At 42.0% G+C, this 19593-nt stretch overlaps 1 protein-coding gene across 3 annotated transcripts in view; it reads left to right on the forward strand.

Moving 5' to 3' along the window:
- Positions 1 to 19593, forward strand: part of Samd8 (sterile alpha motif domain containing 8) — a 43017-nt gene that overhangs the window by 19029 nt on the left and 4395 nt on the right. For 2 of the 3 annotated variants that reach the window (XM_005083524.4, XM_013123174.3), the window contains exons 2-5: positions 3620 to 4212; positions 11151 to 11246; positions 14240 to 14357; positions 18897 to 19047. In XM_005083524.4, the coding sequence (XP_005083581.1) occupies positions 3620 to 4212; positions 11151 to 11246; positions 14240 to 14357; positions 18897 to 19047 (958 nt within the window). Of the gene's footprint in view, positions 1 to 3619; positions 4213 to 11150; positions 11247 to 14239; positions 14358 to 18896; positions 19048 to 19593 lie in introns of those variants that run through there. The other variant, XM_040735902.1, reaches the window with a different exon arrangement.

The raw sequence follows: 19593 nt of genomic DNA on the forward strand, positions 1-19593 counted from the left end.
ATTCGTACTTATCAGTGAGTAGGAGGCTTCAACAAGACTTCAGTGTAAGGGATTTCTTTTCTTCCCCACATAATTTCCCTGTCTTTCTATTCTGCCTTACCTTTCCCCTCCCCCTTTCTTCAGACAGGCTCTCACTGTGTGGCTGTGGCTGGCTTGGAACTCAATGAGAACCAGGCTGGCCGGGTGTCACAGAGGTGTACCTGTCTCCTGAGCATTGAGATTAAAGCCATACCTGGCTGGTCCTTTTGATATTTTGTTTTCTGTAATTCCATACATAAAGATTGGAGGGAGTTGTTGTTTGAAGGGAGTCACCAGTGCTTCAGGGGGATTGTGGATGAGGCCGGGTGGTGGTGGAGCACACACCTTTAATCTCAGCAGAGGCAGGTGGATCTCTGTGAGGTAGAGGCCAGCCTGGTCTACAGAGTAAGATCCGAGATAACCAAGGCTGCACAGAGAGCCCTGTCTTGAAAAAAAGGGGGAGGGTGTCAGAGAAGGGGGCCCAGTTCCAGTTTGTCACTTACAGCAAGCAGTCCAAGGAGTTCCCCAAATCTTTTAGAAAGTTCAACTCAGGCCAGACTGGGATTAGTGGTGTTTGTGCAGAAAAGCATCTCAGAGTGAGGCCCTCTGAAGCAGATCTGATGCTTTTAAGGCTTGTTTTATTTTAATTTTATGTGTGCACATATATGCATCTGTCTGGGGTATGCACATGAGGTCAGGTGCTGGTGGAGAGCATCAGATCCCAGGAGCTGGAGCTACGGGCAATTGTGAGCCACCTGATATGGAATCCCAGGTCCTTTATAAGGGCATTGTGTACCCTAACCACTGAGCCCTCTCTGCAGCCTCCACATTTGGGGATTAAATTTTGGTTTTTCGAGACAGGGTTTCTCTGTATTGTTTTGGAGGCTGTCCTGGAACTCGTTCTGTAGACCAGGGGGATTAAATTTTTTTAAAAAGTTATTTTTAGGTGAATGGGTATTGTAATTGCAAGCATATGTGTGCCTGGTGCCCATGGGAACCAGAAGAGGATGTCAGAGTCTCCTGGAACTAGAGTTACAGATGCTTATGAGAGGCCACGTGAGTGCAGAGATCCAACCGTTAGTCCTTTAGAGGAGCTGTAAGTGTTCTTAACTGTGGTGCCTTCTCTCCAGCCTCAGAGTTGGGGATTTTATTAAAATATTTTCCACATAGATTTTAAATAAGGTAGTTAAGAGAAAGAAGGAGGATAGGCTCGGGAATAAAGTAGGACACACCAGAGACCCGGGTTCTGGCTTCTCTCAGGGAGTGGCCTCATTTTTTCCTTATCTAGTTTCTGAGGGAAAAGACACAGCCTCACGATACAGTTCTATACATCACAGAAAACGATCACTGTTTTCCAAAAAAATTCTTTAATGCTTCCACAATGATTCTTTAAGGTCAAAGTACTTCTAGAAAACTGTTCATTCTAATGTTTATCTTAGATACAGTGAAAACTATTCATTCTAATATCTACCCCAGATACAAAGACTCTACTAAATTCCTACAAGAACTTGCTATATGGACCAAGCTGGCCTTGATTTCCCTGAGATCCACTTGCCTCTGTCCTGTAAGTGCTAAGTTTAAAGCATATGCTACCACCATTCCTGGCAGATTTTGTTTTGTTTTGTTTTTTCAGATAGGGTTTTTTTTTCTGTAGCTTTGGGACCTGAAACTGTAGACCACCTGGCTAGATGTGATTTTTTTTTTTTTTTGAGGGAGGGTGTCTTACAGTTATCACTGACCAAAGTACCTTTGGGAGGGAGATGAAGGGTTTATTTGACTTATTTTTTTCACATCACTGTTCATCGCTAAAGGAGTCAGGACAGGAACTGGAGGCAAGAGATGATAGAGGAAGGAAGGTGCTCTGCAGGTTTGCACACAGCTCAGTCAGGGTTCCCTCCTCTCAGATGACCTTAGCTTCTGTCAAGTTAGATAAAATTAGACAGCACAGAGGGTCTCACTCATTATGTAGTCCCTGATAAACTCTCTGTGTGTAGTTCACTCTGGCCTTGAACTCACTATCATCTTGGCTTGGCCTCCAGAGTGCTGAGTTATAGGTATGTATAGCCTCAGCTGAGAGCATTATAGGATTTTTGCCAGAATCCCTGGTGTCTACTTCCTATGCGTTTGTAATCCCCTCTCTGAGTGGTGACAATGACATACTGCTGACTATCCCTGGAAAGTGAGGGGAATTAGCCTTAGTTGAGAACTATGGTTTTGCTCCACTGCTGTTGTGTGTTCTTCTAAAGTCACATGAATTGTGAACTGTTGGTCGATCTGATTGGAATTGACCTTTTTTTTGCCCGTGTGTGAGGTTGGGGACCCTTTGGATGGTGGTCTCTTCTCCATCTTGATGCATGCATGTTCTGATGAGCATTCCAGGGAGACCCCTTATCTCTGCAGTTCTCCATCGAGTGTCTCTGTAGCATTCAGCACCACAACCCAGCCACCTTGATCAGCTCAGATCAGCGTGTCTGCCAAGCCCCAACTCACCTTGGTTTCTTGTCTTATACCTCTCCTAGCCAAAAAGCTTTCAAGGCCCACCTCCTTTGCTTACTGTCTCTCAGGAATTTGGCTGATGTCCATCATTTTGAATCCTTTTCATGTATTTAATTGATCTTTTGATTACTTCAAATCAAAGAGCAAAATTTACTCTATTTTTATATCTTAGCCAGAAGCTGCAGTTCTACTGATAATTCATATGAATCAATTACTCACCAAAATTCATTTTATTGATTTGTATAAAACCAGTGTCGGTCATATTCGTTGTTCAAAGTTTTATGTGTTCCCTGGAATTACTGTAGTACAACATGACTATTAAATGAACCCTGACGCTTACTGTCACTTTTGATATTCCTCTTTAATATAAGTTCTCACAGTTGGAGCTAAGTACTGGTTACTGTGGCCCTGTAACTATTATGTAGTACCACACAATTAAAGGACGTGTATAACCTGATGAGACAGAGCAGTGAAATGTGTCATGCTTTCAAGGCATTCCCACAGCAAGCTCAAAGGCTTCTAGGAGGCTTCTGCATTATAACTCCTGTTGCCTAGTGGCTAGGCAGGCGTCAAAGCCAGTCAGTCAGCTTGATTGAAGTGAAAAGAACTGGTGAGTTAATGTGGGGGAAGAAATGTGAAAGAGAAGGATTGTTTTGCTCAGAGATTGAGATAAAACTGTGCTAAAGAATAATGCTCCAAGGATGGGAGTGACTTGGAACCCAGCGGTGGTAAGCTCTTAGGGAAGGGGAATGTAGAAGAATCGATAAAGTGACATGATCGTTGTTGACATGCTGTGGAAATGTAAATACTACATTTGTAAATACCTTTCTCTAAAGTGTTAAAGTTGCCTTATCCTATGTGAGTCCTGGGTTCAACGATGTCCTCCATAAAACCAAACAGCTGCCATCAGCCTCTTAAAATTATTAGGATGTTAATCTGTTGAAATCACTTATTACTGAATAACTTTTGCTTCTTTAACTGTGGAAGCCACTGGGGGCAGTAAGGTACTTTATTGTTTTGGGTATGTGTATTTGTATTTGGTCTTTAATGACAATGTTGAAATACATTACAGTTTTTGTTTTGTTTTCCTGTTTTCCCTTGGCAGGCAGTGGCAGAAGAGATGGCAGGCCCTAGTCAGCTCTGCATCCGCCGCTGGACCACCAAACATGTGGCAGTGTGGCTGAAGGATGAAGGCTTCTTTGAGTATGTGGACATTCTGTGCAACAAGCACCGACTCGATGGAGTCACACTGCTCACACTGACCGAGTATGACCTTCGATCTCCTCCTCTGGAAATCAAAGTCCTAGGAGACATTAAAAGGTTAATGCTCTCAGTCAGAAAGTTGCAGAAAATCCATATTGATGTTTTGGAGGAGATGGGCTACAACAGTGACAGTCCTATGAGTCCCATGACCCCATTCATCAGTGCTCTTCAGAGTGCAGACTGGCTCTGTAACGGAGAGCCCACACACGGCTGTGATGGACCCATCACTGACTTGAGTTCTGATCAGTATCAGTACATGAACGGCAAAAACAAACACTCTGTTCGAAGACTGGACCCAGAGTACTGGAAGACCATACTGAGTTGCGTATATGTTTTTATAGTATTCGGGTTTACATCTTTCATTATGGTCATTGTTCACGAGCGAGTGCCTGACATGCAGACCTATCCACCACTCCCGGATATATTCTTAGACAGGTAGGTTTTATTTCTCGATGTGGATAGCTGACATGTATATTCCATTTGCCTTGTCTGGTGCCATCAAAGGATGTGCTTTGCCAAGCATGGTGACACATACCTGTACTCTGGAAACTGAGGTAGGTGGACCACAGGTTCAACTCTGGGCGATTTGTAAAGGATGTTATGTTAGGAGGATGTTTGTAATAGGCTTAGATGCCTTTCTTTCTTTTTTAAAAAATTGTATTTTAAATGATGGAAAGGGTTCTACTTTTCTAAAAGTAGCACTAGATGAATCAAATTTATTCTCAGTAGTACAAACTAATTCAGGGATTGATTTTATTTTTATTACATACTGAATAAAACTTAGTAAGTATAAAAAATGCAGGGATGGTTCAACATACGAAAATCCATCAACGTAATCCACCATATAAACAAGCTGAAAAACAAAAATCACATGATCATCTCACTAGATGCTGAAAAAGCCTTTGATAAAATCCAACACCTCTTCATGATAAAGGTCTTGGAGAGATGTGGGATAACAGGGACATACTTAAACATAATAAAATCTATATACAGTAAACCAACAGCCAACATCAAACTAAATGGAAAGAAACTCAATGCAATTCCTCTAAAATCAGGAACAAAACAAGGCTGTCCACTCTCTCCATACCTTTTCAACATGGTACTTGAAGTTCTAGCTATTGCCATACGACAACAAAGGGGGACCAAGGGGATACAAATTGGGAAGGAAGAGGTCAAACTTTCACTGTTTGCAGACGATACGATAGTTTACATCAGTGACCCAAAGAACTCTACCAGGGAACTCTTACAGCTGATTAACACCTTCAGCAAAGTGGCGGGCTACAAGATCAACTCAAGAAAATCAGTAGCCCTAGTATATACAGATGATAAAAGGGCTGAGAAAGAAATCAGAGAAACATCACCCTTTACAATTGCCACAAACAACATAAAATACCTTGGGGTAATGCTAACCAATCAAGTGAAAGACCTGTATCACAAGAACTTTGAATCTTTAAAAAAAGAAATTAAAGAAGCCCTCAGAAAATGGAAAGATCTCCCATGCTCTTGGATAGGTAGGATCAATGTAGTAAAAATGGCAATCCTGCCAAAAGCAATCTACAGATTCAATGCAATCCCCATTAAAATCCCAGCACAAATTCTTCACAGACCTTGAAAGAACAATAATCAATTTTGTATGGAAAAACAAAAGACCCAGGATAGCCAAAACAACCCTGTTCAACAAGGCAACGTCCGGAGGCATCACCATCCCTGACCTCAAGCTCTATTATAGAGCTATAGTCCTGAAAACAGCTTGGTATTGGCACAAAAACAGACAGGTAGACCAATGGAATCGAATTGAAAACCCGGATATTAACCCACACATGTACAAACATCTGATCTTTGACAAAGAAGCTAAAAATATACAATGGAATAAAGAAAGCATCTTCAACAAATGGTGCTTGCATAACTGGAGGCTGGCATGTAGAAGAATGTGGATCGATCCATGTTTATCGCCATGCACAAAACTTAAGTCCAAATGGATCAAAGACCTCAACATAAATCCAGCCACACTGAACCTCTTAGAAGAGAAAGTGGGCGGTACCCTTGAACGAATTGGTACAGGAGACAGCTTCCTGAACATAACACCAGTAGCACAGACAGTGAGATCAACAATTAATAAATGGGACCTCCTGAAACTGAGAAGCTTCTGTAAGGCAAAGGACACAGTCAGCAAGACAAAAAGGCAGCCCACAGAATGGGAAAAAATATTCACTAATCCCACATCTGACAGAGGGTTGATCTCCAAAATTTGCAAAGAATTCAAGAAGCAAGTCTCCAAAACATCAAAGGACCCAATTAAAAGGTGGGCTGCAGAACTAAATAGAGAGTTTTCAATAGAGGAGTCTAAAATGGCTGAGAGGCACTTGAGAAAGTGCTCAACATCCTTAGCCATCTGGGAAATGCAAATCAAAACAACTCTGAGATACCATCTCACTCCTGTCAGAATGGCTAAAATCAAAAACACCAACGACAATTTATGCTGGAGAGGATGTGGTGAAAGGGGGACACTCCTCCATTGCTGGTGGGAGTGCCAACTGGTTCAGCCACTTTGGAAATCAGTATGGAGATTCCTCAGAACAATGGGAATAAACCTACCACAAGACCCAGCAACTCCACTCTTAGGCATATATCCAAAAGATGCCCATTCATACAACAAAGATGTCTGTTCCACTATGTTCATAGCAGCATTATTTGTAATAGCCCGAACTTGGAAGCAACCTAGATGTCCCTCAACCGAAGAGTGGATAGAGAAAATGTGGTACATTTACACAATGGAGTACTATTCAGCAGAAAAAAAAAAAACAATGGAATCCTGAGATTCGCAGGCAAATGGATGACACTAGAAGAAACCATCCTGAGTGAGGTAACCCAGTCACAAAAAGAGAAACATGGCATGTACTCTCTCATATATGGATTTTAGACATAGATGTGGGGAGTGCCAGCCTACAATCCCATGGCCAGAGAGTCTGGGAAACAGAAACTTCATTTAGTGGCTGATTGAAGAAGAGGCAGACTCCCTCGGTTAAGTACTGAGCTGAACTCAAGAAAGCCAGTAACAGAGAGGGAGGACTGATGACCAAAGGGATTATGACTGGGCTGGTTTAACCCCCAGAAACAGTTGACCTGACAAAGGTTAACTCTTGAATCCCAGGCATCAGCCTGGGAATCCAGCATGGGACTGATCAAGACTCCCTGAATGTGAGTGTCAGTGAGGAGGCCTAGGTAATCTATTGAGCCTTGGGCAGCAGATCAGTACCCATCCCGAGTATACACACGGACTTTGGACTCCCATCCAACAATGTGAGGTGCACTCTCACCCTGAACTCTTGGGGAAGGGTCTAGGCCCTGCCCTATATGAAATGACAGACTATGGACACCCCCATGGAGGGCCTCACCCTCCCTGGGGAAATGAGGGGATAGTTGGGGGGTGGGCACGGGAGGAAGGGAGGGAAAGGAAGAGAGACCTGGAACTGACTTGTGAAGCAACCTTGTTTCTTATCTAAATTTAAACTGAAAAATAAATTAAAAAAAAAAGAAATAGTCAGAGGCTGAAGGTTCAGCATAGTTGGATGGTGGCGGCGGCATATGCCTTTACTCCCAATACTCGGGCGGCAGAGGCAAGCAGATCTCTATGAGTGTGAGGCCAGTCTGGTCTATAAATCAAGTTCCAGAACAGCCAGGGCTATAAAGAGAAGCCCTATCTTGAAAAACCAGAAATAAATAGTCTATGGTATGAAAAACAAGAAAAGAACAATAAGCAACAACTTTTTGTTAGCTAAGTATGACCTTGTTTCCATTGCTGGTTATTGAGCCCAGGGCCGATTTCATATTGGGTAAGTGCTCTACCACCAAGCTGTATCTGTAAGCGATCTTGTACGGATGCAACCTATTACAGGTAATAGTATTCTGGTTGCTACTCAGCCTGCTCACCTCCTACAGTATACCCAATACACTATTTATTCCTCCTGTTTATAAGGGGGGGATAGGAATGGACTGTAATACACAGACAAGAAATAGATGTGAAGTGAAGCTGCCTCTGTGTCCATCAGTGTGCAATTGACTCAGGCAAGTTGTTAGTGTATGCTGAAACCCACTTGATGGAAAGCCGTTGAGCAGCAGCATATTTGCATGATTGAGGTTTCGTCTTTCACATTACTTAATTGCAGAGGAAACAGGTACTTTTACAGTGCTGGGACTGACAAAGATCATCTTAACCATCACAGTGCAAGCTGGCAGTCTACACTAGATATAATGTTCAAAGCATCACCTCAGTAATAATCTTGCCCTCAGAAAATTTGAACCTAAGTCTGATTATGAGGAAATAGACACACAAAAAAGAGCTTTCTACATGATAGCTCATCTAGAGTCTCCAGAGATGTCAGTGTCATAGTAAACAAAACCCAGGGGATTGTGAGGGCCGGTGAAGGGATACACCAAGGTCTCTCTCTCTCTTTTTTTTTTTTTTTTTTTGGTTTTTCGAAACAGGGTTTCTCTGTGGCTTTGGAGACTGTCCTGGATCTAGCTCTTGTAGACCAGGCTGGCCTCGAACTCACAGAGATCCGCCTGCCTCTGCCTCCCGAGTGCTGGGATTAAAGGCGTGCGCCACCACCACCCAGCTCACCAAGGTCAATACATGGCAACTAGATCCTAATCAAGAAATTTAGTTTTAAAGGATGTGTTGAGGATAGTTACAAAGTGTGAATGTGGATTGCATATTAAATGATGATGCCAAGTCAATGCAGCAGTTCTCAGGGTCTGAATCTGAAGGTCCATCCCTATTCTCTGAGATACATGTGGTTAGGGAGGAGGTGTATCTGTAACTTACTTCAGGGGGCTCTAAAATATGAGAAATTAAGTGAAAATGGCAAAAGCATTCAATATAAATAATCGAATGATTTAAGTGATGAGTATTAAGTACTTTTTTGTAAGTTTTTTCAGAAGGATCAGGGTTTTCTCAAATTCATTGGTGATGGGAGGAAATGGGAATTGGAGACAAACAGATCTTTGCTGTAAGGTCATTAAAAGATTACAAAGAAGTGGACTTAGCACTTGATCACAGGGCTTTGGCGTATTTGGATGAGGCTGTACTGCAGGATGTTGTACTAATTGTAGGGTTGACCTGGGATTTATTTTATGTGTGTGTGTGTGTGTGTGTGTGTGTGTGTGTGTGTGTGTGTGTGTGTGTGTAATACCTAAAGCATAAGATTCTTGAAATTGGAGGTATGAGGAGAAATATTAGTAACAGCAAGGTTGAGGTTACAACAGCAAAGGCTGGTTGCTGTGATGGGGCAAAGGGCAAGCTCATAGGAAGAGAAATAAAAGTAATGGGGGGGATCTAGATCTAGTTCTAGAAAATTATAAGTTTTACAGGAAGGAGTTTCATCATGATTTTTGTATGACTGTAAGCTTATATTAATTTTGCTGTTCTTAAGCAAAATTATGAAATAGAGGCTTGTACAAAGGAAATAGGGGCATGTGTGTGCTAGGTGAATGTATGTGTTAGGTAAGTGTGCATGCACATGTGTGTTGAGCGTGTATGTGTTAGAGGAGTGTGGGTGTTACTAAAAGATGTAATGTGGAGTGAAATAGCGTAAAACTGGGAAGCAGTAATCCGGTTTAGTTTTGGGAAGAAGTAGAAGACTTGCTTTGATCTAAGTATGTGTAAAATTCAACTTTTGTTTGTACGTATGTATTTCTTGTTGACGGTAGGGTCTCACTATGTATCCCTGGTTGTCCTTGAACTCTCTCTATAGACAAGGCTGGTCTCCAACTTGGAAGTCTACCTGCCTTTGCCTCCTGAGTACTGGGAACAAAGGTGTTTGCTGCCATGCCTGGCTTATATGTATATTATTTTCAAAGCTTTTTTTTAAGGGTGTCATGGCATATGCCTTTGGTGCTAGCAAATCATACATTTGCTGATAATATATCATAAATTTATTTTTAGAAAATTCCTTTGACATGCATATAATTTTACTATTATTAAAGTTGAGAAGACGGATGTGCGTAATAAAATATTGTTTATTTTTACATTAAAATTAATTATTTGATACTTGAGGATATAGCATCTTCTGTGTTTTTCAGAGTTAATCAGTATTTAGATTTTTTTAATATGGTCCTCAGTTCTGAGAATACCACTTCACATAAATTTGTAATGCAAAATGGCAGTTGTTCAGGGCCATTTAGAACTTGTTGGAAATGTTATTCTAATCCTGAGCCAAAATCCGTGTAGCAATTTTTGTTTGTTTGTTTGTTTGTTTTGAGACAGGGCTTCTCTGTACCCCTGGCTATTCTGGAACTCACTCTGTAAACCAGGCTGGCCTCAAGCTCACAGATCCACCTACTCCTGCCTTCCCAGTGTTGAGACAACTCAAGTGTCTGATAACTTGTTGTTTACGTGATGAGGAGCAGCAAATATGAAAGTTGATAATTACATGTTTTTATAATGAAGGCAGTGTTTTTTCTCGGAGCAGAAGAGTTTATACAGTAAAGACACTGGTTCATAACAGCTATCTTTGGATCTGAGGTGTGACAGGCAGCATTCATTGGCGTGGTATGGAGTGATGACACGGACACGCAGTGTGAAGTGCGTGTGTTGTGTTCAGAACCAAGAGAACCAAGACTGCAGGAAATTTGTGCAGTGCCGTGAGCGGGAAGTGGGCACTGCCAGAAACACCTCAGACTCAACGTGTTGGATGATGAGTTGGTTTCTGTTTGTTCCAAGTTCACAAACCTTTTGCTGTAGCCATTTTTTCTTTCTTTCTTTACTTAATTTTGTGCAGATTCCCTTCCTCATTCAGTCCTATAACCCACAGTTTAAGAAATTGGGTGCTGGGCTGAAGAGAGGGCTCAGAGGCTTCAGAGTGTGTCCTGCTTTTGCCGAAGACCTACACCCATGCCAAGTTAACTCCAGCTTCCTTGACCACCTGTATTCACGTGTGCGGGCACAAATACACACACACACCTAAAAATAAAATAATTTCAGAAATTGAATACTGCCAGGAGGCAGTAGTGCACACCTGTAATCCCAACACTCGGGAGGCAGAGGCAGGCGGATCTCTGTGAGTTTGAGACCAGCCTGGTCTACAGAGTGAGTTCTAGCACAGGCTCCAAAGCTACAGAGAAACCCATTGGGGGCGGGTAGGGGTTGAGATTGAATGCTATAGTCTGGGAGAGATGGGTTGTTGTTTCTTTACTGAGAATCATTACTGGAAGTCAGTGACAGTAGATTCTGATAAGTAGCTGATTTAACCCCAGGCATTCATCTCCTGAGAGAGGTAAAGTTCTATTGAGCAGTTCTGAGGGTAAAGCATTGCACTGAAAAGGAGTGCATCTGCTTGCCTTCAGCTCCAGAAAGAACTGTTTTTCTGTTGCAGTGTTCCCAGGATCCCGTGGGCCTTCTCCATGACTGAAGTGTGTGGCATGATTCTGTGCTACATTTGGATCCTGGTTCTTCTTCTTCACAAGCACAGGTATCCCTGTTCCTAAAGACTGAAAATGTCTGACTCAAGTTGGTTGTCAAGCCTGGTCCTTCCTCTGCATTGCCCTGGGGGACATAGCATTTTACAGAGGAAAATTGGGGTTAAGGAAGATTGTAAGACCAGTATATTTAGTATATTGTGAATTTATTTTATAGGGAAAAGGATAGTAAGCCTTGAGCCAATTCTTACTAGTCTAGCTTTCTCCTCCTCCTCCTCCTCCTCTGACACAAAGTAGAAATGGCACTTCTGTAGGAAGATAGAAGTGCTTGCAAGGACAGTGTTTGGTTAAGTGTGTGATTGAAGGAGGGATGCCTGTTAAACAAGGCTTTCTTGCATTCTCTGCACATCTGAGATGGTGAAGTTGCTAAATGGGGAGACTGCTTCTTGTCACTTTCACCAAAGAATACCAACGGAAGACTTTTAAAATTTATTATTATAAATAAACACAGCAGCTAGATGTTGGTGGCGCATGCCTTTAATCCCAGCACTAGGGAGGCAGAGACAGGTGGATCTCTGTGAGTTTGAGGCCAGCCTGTCTACAGAGCAAGTTCCAAGACAGCCAGGGCTATTATACAGAGGCACCTGTCTAGAAAAATCAATCAATAAATAAACAAATAAATGAGCAAGCAAATAATAAAGAATGAACAAATAAATAGACAGACAGACAGATAGAGCAAGGAAGGCAGAAGGGTAGGAAGACTCCTTTTCTATATTAACAGTCTTGCTTGATGTCAAAAAAAAAAGGAAAGAAAATAAGGCTTAGTGATGAAGAAAACATTAAACACTGTCTGTGGTTAGCTGCTGCCCATTGTTTTTAGAACTCTAAGGAGGAATGACTGGGTATTGTCTTGCAATTAGGGACCTCTCTCCTCACCAGGAAGTTCTGTGGTAGCCACATACATCCTGAGCTGTGTTTATTTTTGTACTTTGAAGGTGAAAAGAAAGGTTGATAACTGCTATTTTTGTCACATTTTAAGGCCATATTTTTTAGGCCATTTTGCCACATTTCTCAGTGTGTCTTGTATGCACTCCTATTTTAAGATGAAATGGTTTAAAAGCATGTATATCACTGCTTTCTGACTAACTTTGACTCACAAGTTCCTATGGACTTAACCTATTCACTCATGAAAATAAGAACAGATGTCACCTTAGAAGAAACCTTGGTAGACTCGGTGAAGCATAGTAGTGACCAGGTAAATCCAAGTAGTGGTGTTTACTTAAAGTAGATAAATCCAGGAGGCAATGCTTCCTTAGTCCAAGCAGGAGTTTTTCAAGCGTCATCTTTGTATTACTTGTGATTGGAACCCTCTGAAAGTCTGTTGAGCTGCGCTTCCTAAGCTCCATCCAGATGTGCACACTGAAGACTCATACCTTGTCTTGTGTTCAGTGCCACTTTTGAGAGAAAGTACCCCAAACTCTTAGTCTGTTTCTATTTAGGGCACAAATGATATCACAGTTTATTACTCAAATTATGCTTCCTCAAAGTTTCTGTTTAAGATATACTTAATATAAAACAGTTTCGTTTTCTGTGTGTGTGTTTTTTGGTTTTTCGAGACAGGGTTTCTCTGTGACTTTGGAGGCTGTCCTGAACTAGCTCTTGTAGACCAGACTGGTCTCAAACTCACAGAGATCTACCTGCCTCTGCCTCCCAAGTGCTGGGATTAAAGGCGTGCATCACCAACGTCTGGCCATCATATAGGTATTCTTGTGAACCATTTTAGTGCTCTTAATGAGCAAAAGTAGAATCTCAAGTGATTAACTTTGCCCTCCTATAAACAACTTAAGGCACTCTCAAAAGTGGTAAAAAGCACTTGGTGCTCTTCATAGCGCTGGGGTTCAGTACCCAGTGCCCACATTGAATGCCTCTCAACTGTCTGTAACTCCGATTCAAGGCAATCCTACACCTTTGGCCTCCAAGGATACCTGCTTGCATTCACGCACCCACAGGCAAGCATGGATACCTACACATAATTAAAAAAACAATTTAAAAAACCCTTAATTTTCTTTGAGTAAATTATGAGTAATAGTACTAATATTAAGCTTCCCAGGATTACTTAAAGCTTCCAGGCTTTACTTTTGTCTTGAAAACTTTACTTTCAGATGGGTGGTGGTGGTGGTGGTGGTGAACACCTTTAATCTCAGCACTCAGGAGGCAGCTCTCAGAGGCCAGCCTGGTTTACAAATCAAGTTCCAGGACAGCCAAGCCTACATAGAGAAGTCTGGCTTGAAAAATAAATAAACAAGAGGCAGGCAGGATCTCTGTGAATTCAAGACCAGCCTGGTCTACAGATCGAGTTCCAGGACAGCTTCCAAAACAATACAGAGAAACCCTGTCTCAAAAAACAGAAAAAAAGAAAGAGAAAAAGAAAAAGAAAAACCCTCCACTTTGTATGGTACTATTTTACCACCAAAAGAGTGCTCTTTCAGATCTGTACTGGCTGTATGTGGCTTTTATAATTTCAATTAATTAGTATTAGATACAGATCTTATTAATGTAAGCCTCCTTCCAGGTGCTCAAGTGCCAATTGTAGCTAGCTGGCTCCACGGTATGTAGACCATCTCCATCACTCCAGAACCCTAATGGATGATTCCATGTTAGATGGTTTCCTAAGATCCTCTCCTCCAAATTAAAATAAAATATTATGACACATATATAATGAAACCCACTGCTTTGTATATAGTGTGATAAAACCACATACATGCTTTACAAAGATATATTTAAATATGTTTTCTACCTTTAAGCTTACAGATCTACATGTAGTAAACAACGTGTGAGCAAATACTGCCACAGTCTAGATTTTAGAACACCCTCTTGTCTTTTCATTATTAATTCCAATCCCGGCCAGGCAAACACTGACCCATTTTGTTTCCCTTTCAACACAGAGCTTGTGAGTGAGGGAATATTTCTGTTGGTTTCCCCTTGCTGTCTGTGTGTCTAGAGAGCTGGAGCGTTGTCTGACCCCTGCTCTGCTGTCTGCTCACAGGTCGATCCTTCTGCGCAGGCTCTGCAGTCTGATGGGCACTGTGTTCCTGCTCCGCTGCTTCACCATGTTCGTGACCTCCCTCTCCGTGCCAGGACAGCACCTGCAGTGCACTGGGAAGGTAGCCTGCGACCTTCTGTATATTCTCTGATGTTCCTTTGGCTTAGTGACACGTGTGCAGTAAGGCAAAGTTATGCTTTTTGTCTTACAGTGTACTTTTTGTATTTGCAATATCAGTAGTAAACTTAGCAGAAATGACTGGGTTAAGTAACCTTAAGTTAGACTTACCTCTCTGTGATTCCATCATGTTATGGGACTATGGGAAAAATTATTTTGACTATCTTTCTGCTACATTTTCCCTTTCTCACTACACTCAGCATCTTTGTTACAGTGTTTTTATGAGTATATATTAATTATGTATGTACCACAATAGTTTCATTATCACACCCTCATACACACACATTCACAATGCATTTGGTTCCCATTCACCCTTGATACACTGTAGGTCTCCGTATGGTGTGCTCTGGACCCTTACTGCCTTCATCATTCCTTCTCTTTAAACACTTTAAGCATTTTCCAGTTAAAACTAACCCAGGGCTCTGTAAACGTTCTAGGATATGGGAAATATTTATATGGATTTTTTCCTTCAGTTTTGGGGTGTGTTTTATAACTCCCTGTTTTGTATTGTTTATCCTTTTCTGCTAAATAGAGAGGACAAATTATGCTGATAGGGAACAAAAATGAGGGTTATAAATGACTATCTTTATTCTAAGATCCAGGGTAAAATGTGTTTTTAAAATCTAAACTTGGTGGTAGAGTGATTGCCCATGTGCAAAGGGTACTGGGGTTCAGTCCCCAGCACTCACTCCCACTAATTAATCTTTTTGGAAAATCAGTAAAATAATCTTAAAAGTTGAGGGTCTAAGCTGGGTGTGGTTACACATGCCTTTAATCCCAGCACTTGGGAGGCAAAAGCAGGTAAGTCTCTTGTGAGTTTGAAACCACCTGGTATACAAACTGAGCTCCAGGACAGCCAGGGCTATGTAGAAAGACCCTGTCTCAAAGAAACAAAAACAAAAGTTGAAGGTATCATATGTCCTTGATGTACAAAATTGTGAATGATTAGGTTTGGGCAGAAAAAAATTATTAACCTACTTTTCAGACAGGGGTCTTGGTGTCTAACAACTTTGTTATTATTTGGATGTTGTTTGTAAAACAAAATTAAGTGCCATTGCCTATACTGCAGTAGTAGAAATAGCTGACACGCCAGTTAGGGAAGGAAGATTAAGCGGGGAAGGAGATGAAGAGCTAAAGATGCTGCCCTTGAGGTGAAGGGCAGCAAAGTTCTCCAGGCACTGGGTGTGTGTGGCTGAGCACTCAGGAGGGCCCAGGGCAGTTCCAGACTTCTCTAAAGCAGACATTTCTAAGGTTAAAAACTGTTGGGGAGTTGTGTGTTTTTCAGTATAGAAAAACATTTCTTTTCCTCTCTCTTTTTTTTTGAGAGAGGGTGTCTCTGTGTAGCCCTGGCTGTCCTGGAACTCCCTCTGTAGACCAGGCTGGCCTCACTCACCCATCCACCTGACTCTGCCTTATTAAAGTGCTCTTATTAAAGACTCGCACCACCACCTGGCAGAAAACCATCTTTTTTTTTTTTACGAGACAGGGTTTCTCTGTATTGTTTTGGAGGCTGTCGGTCCAGCCCAGCCTCGAACTCACAGCGATCCACCTGCCTCTGCCTCCCGAGTGCTGGGATTAAAGGCTTGCGCCACCACCGCCCGGCTAGCACATATTCTTAACCAAAGAGCAGTCTGCTCCCCAAGTTCCAGCAGACTAAACTGAGTAGCAATTCAGTGAAGCAGTTAAAGAGATTAGCAGTGGTGGAAGACAGAGAGATTCAGTCATTGTGGCTGCTTTGGAGAGAGGAGCATATAGAGGAGTCGAGTGGTCCCCGAAATCAGTCTTAGGGCACTGATATGAACTGTAGGTTTAAACAGAGGGACAATTGAGGTAAAAGTAAGAAGTACACATAGTAAGGCCTCACTGTCTTAAGTGTGGTCTGGTTTGTACCTCAGTTCTTGCTACTGCTTGAGGGAATAAGCCAGTTTCCATGAGGTGACTGTTCTTACTTAATGGGGTGACACCTGTGTCAGTTCTGTCTGGTCTGGAGGTATCAGGCCCCCAGTCTCTGCTTCCTGCTAAAGGTCTTTCCTACAAAGATCTGGAGATTTCAAAGAATGCCTTTGCATTTGTGTCTTTTGCTTAATTGGCTAATGTAGATAAATATTTCTTTTTATACAAGGAGGGATTTTTAAAGCTATTACTAAGTGTAGTTTTCTGAATAACCAGATCCAAAGATATCAAAGGAATATATTTGAGGTGGAACGTTTTGCTTTCCTGTGAAACTTGTTAGCAGACAAGAGACTGTCCTGCCCTTGAAGGGATTTATCAGGGACAGCCACGGAAGACAAGGCTGAGTCTTTGTGCACACAGCTGCCTTGTGTGCTGCAAGAACAACCAGATGTCTCTCTCCAGTGTGAACAGCCCACTTTCTGTCTCCGATGACTTTTCTCTATTAATTAGTTATGTGTGGATATTTCCATCTAAATCTGCCCTAAATAGCGCTAATTGCTTTGAAGTATAATGTAGCCTGTCTATTGACCTATAGTGTATATATAGCAATCTTAAAAGTAGGAGCGTTATGGGGGTAACAACCAGCCAAATCCCTTACAGGGAGATCCATAGTCATTTCACCCTGATAAATTAATGGCTTTAAATCATGGAACCAAGACAACTGAGCACATTCCTGTTTTTGGAATTTAGCAACCCAGAGTTAATTTGCATATCTTGTCTAGACAGCTTCCTTCTATTCATTCTTCTCTGCTTCAGTTTATTTCTAGAAGGATGTATGAGAGATGTAGAATGGTAAAAGATGAAAAGACTTTAGTCTGGGTGATCATTGTTTGAGACTAGCACTACTTGTTCCCTGTCCTCAATTAAGATATTATCCAGCGGGGGCAGTAACCTTTGATCCTAGCACTTGGGAGGCAGAGGCAGGAGGACCTGAGTTCAATGCCAGTCTGATCTACAGAGTGAGTTCTAGGACAGCTAAGGTTATAAAAAGAAACCCTGTCTCAAAAAACAAAAGAAAATGGAAAAAAATATCTCCTATGATTGGCTCATCAAACCCCATGGTCTTTTGTCTTTCTCTTCTACTGTCCTGAGACTTGCATCGCAAGGCCACATTGTGGTCCTTGGTGGCTGCTGGAGATTCAGTTACCATGTCTGAATTGTAGGTAGAAGGCAAGTGGGGTGGTGCAGACGACCTTCTCTTGTGTCTCTGCACCCTTCCTAGAAATCTTCCACGCTCTGCTTACAGCTTTCTGTGAGGACATGACCCTGGCTGAGTTCATGGCCTCCTCAATGTATGTATTTCTGTAACCAGTGAAAATAGGGAGAACAGATACTAAATGGTAGGCTGGGAGTTACAATATGGTTTATTTCCTTACTAATTTTTTTTCGTTTTGAAGAAAGTTGGCACTTACTTATTTTTGCTTTTTTTGGAGACAGTGTTTCTCTGTGTAACAACCCTGGCTGTCCTGGAACTCACTTTGTAGACCAGCCTGGCCTTGAACTCACTGAAATCCGCCTGCCTCTATCTCTTAAGTGTTGGGATTAAAGACGTGTACCACCATGTCTGGCCTGAAAGTTGAAGCTTATTAAAAGATTTTAATATAAGGCTGGGTGGTGGTGGCGGATGCCTTTAATCCCAGCACTCGGAAAGCAAAGGCAGGTGGGTTCAAGGCCAGCATGGTCTACAAATCGAGTTCCAGGACAGCCAAAGCTGTTGTTACACAGAGAAACCCTGTCTTGAAGGGGAAAGAAAAAGATTTTAATATAGATTTAAACATGGGCATTATTGCAAGAAAAATGAGTAAATAAATGAAACCTAGAGATGTCCTTGTTTTACAGTTGGTGTTTGTTTTAAGATGAAATCTCATGTAACCTTGGCTGGCCTATGTCACCAAGAATATAACCTTGGACTCTTGATCCTCCTGTTTCTGACTATGAAGTGCTGGAATTATGAACATGTGACATCATCCTTGGCTTTGACATTTTCACGGTTTACTTTTGTTGTTGTCTTGAGATGAGGTCTCTCTGTGCAGCCCTGGTTGTCCTGGAACTCAGACTGGCCTCAGGCTCACAGGGAGATATCTGCCTCTGCCTGTTGAGCATATGTTACATGCCCAGCTTGGCATTTTCACTTTAAAGAAATTCTACTATACCTTTAATCCCAGCACTCGGGAGGCAGAGGCAGGCGGATCTCTGTGAGTTCGAGGCCAGCCTGGTCTACAGAGCGAGTTCCAGGACAGCCTCCAAAGCCACAGAGAAACCCTGTCTCAAAAAAAAGAAAAAAAGAAAAAGAAATTCTACTATAAAGGAGTTTGAAATATTATGATTTCATTTAATTAGCATTTTCTGAGTGTAGTCAAGCTTTGGTCAGTCTCTGGGCCCACTTGGAATTAATTGGGTCAGATTTTGTTTTCCTTTGCCCGAATGCTCTTATTTCTGAATCATTCCTCACAAATTCCCCGAAATGGATTTGGGGAAGCTCTGAACCTCTTTAAGCATTTGAAAAACTAATTCACAGCTTTCTTTATAGATATATGGAAGTGTGTGGGAGAAACTACACCGAGCGTTTGCCATTTGGAGTGGCTTTGGTATGACCCTGACTGGTGTCCACACTTGCGGAGATTACATGTTCAGTGGCCACACAGTTGTTCTAACCATGCTGAATTTCTTTGTCACAGAGTGTAAGTATGTCTTTAATGCTTCTGTGCATATCAGACAACTGCAGAGGAGTGGTGGTGCGGATGGAAAGTGCTAGGGAGAATAGGAGCTGGGCTGGGGTTGGGACTCGGTGGAGTGCTTGCCTGCCATGCAGGAAGACAGACACGCATAGAAACATGTGTGATGGGGTTGGAGAGATGGCACAGCAGTTAAAAGTATTGACTGCTCTTCCACAGAACCTGGGTTCAAATTCCAGCACACACATGGTGACTTTCAACTTCAGTTCTGGAGGATCTGACACCCTCACACAGACATGCAGATATGCATGCAGGAAAAAAACACCAATGTACACAAAATAAAGATTTTTTAAATAGTATAAAAAAGTAAACACATGTAACGACATATGCCTGTAATCCCAGAAGTCCGGGTTCATCTACATATCCAGTTTAAGGCAGCCTGGACTGCATGAGACAGAGTTGCAAAACAACAGGGAAGGACAGGTTGGGGAGCAACAGCCTACGCCATACCCTGAGAAGCATGCGACTAGGATGCATGGGAATAAGTGTGGT

The sequence above is a fragment of the Mesocricetus auratus genome, unplaced genomic scaffold (assembly GCF_017639785.1).
Source record: "Mesocricetus auratus isolate SY011 unplaced genomic scaffold, BCM_Maur_2.0 Super-Scaffold_100053, whole genome shotgun sequence".
Classification (NCBI taxonomy): Eukaryota; Metazoa; Chordata; class Mammalia; order Rodentia; family Cricetidae; genus Mesocricetus; species Mesocricetus auratus.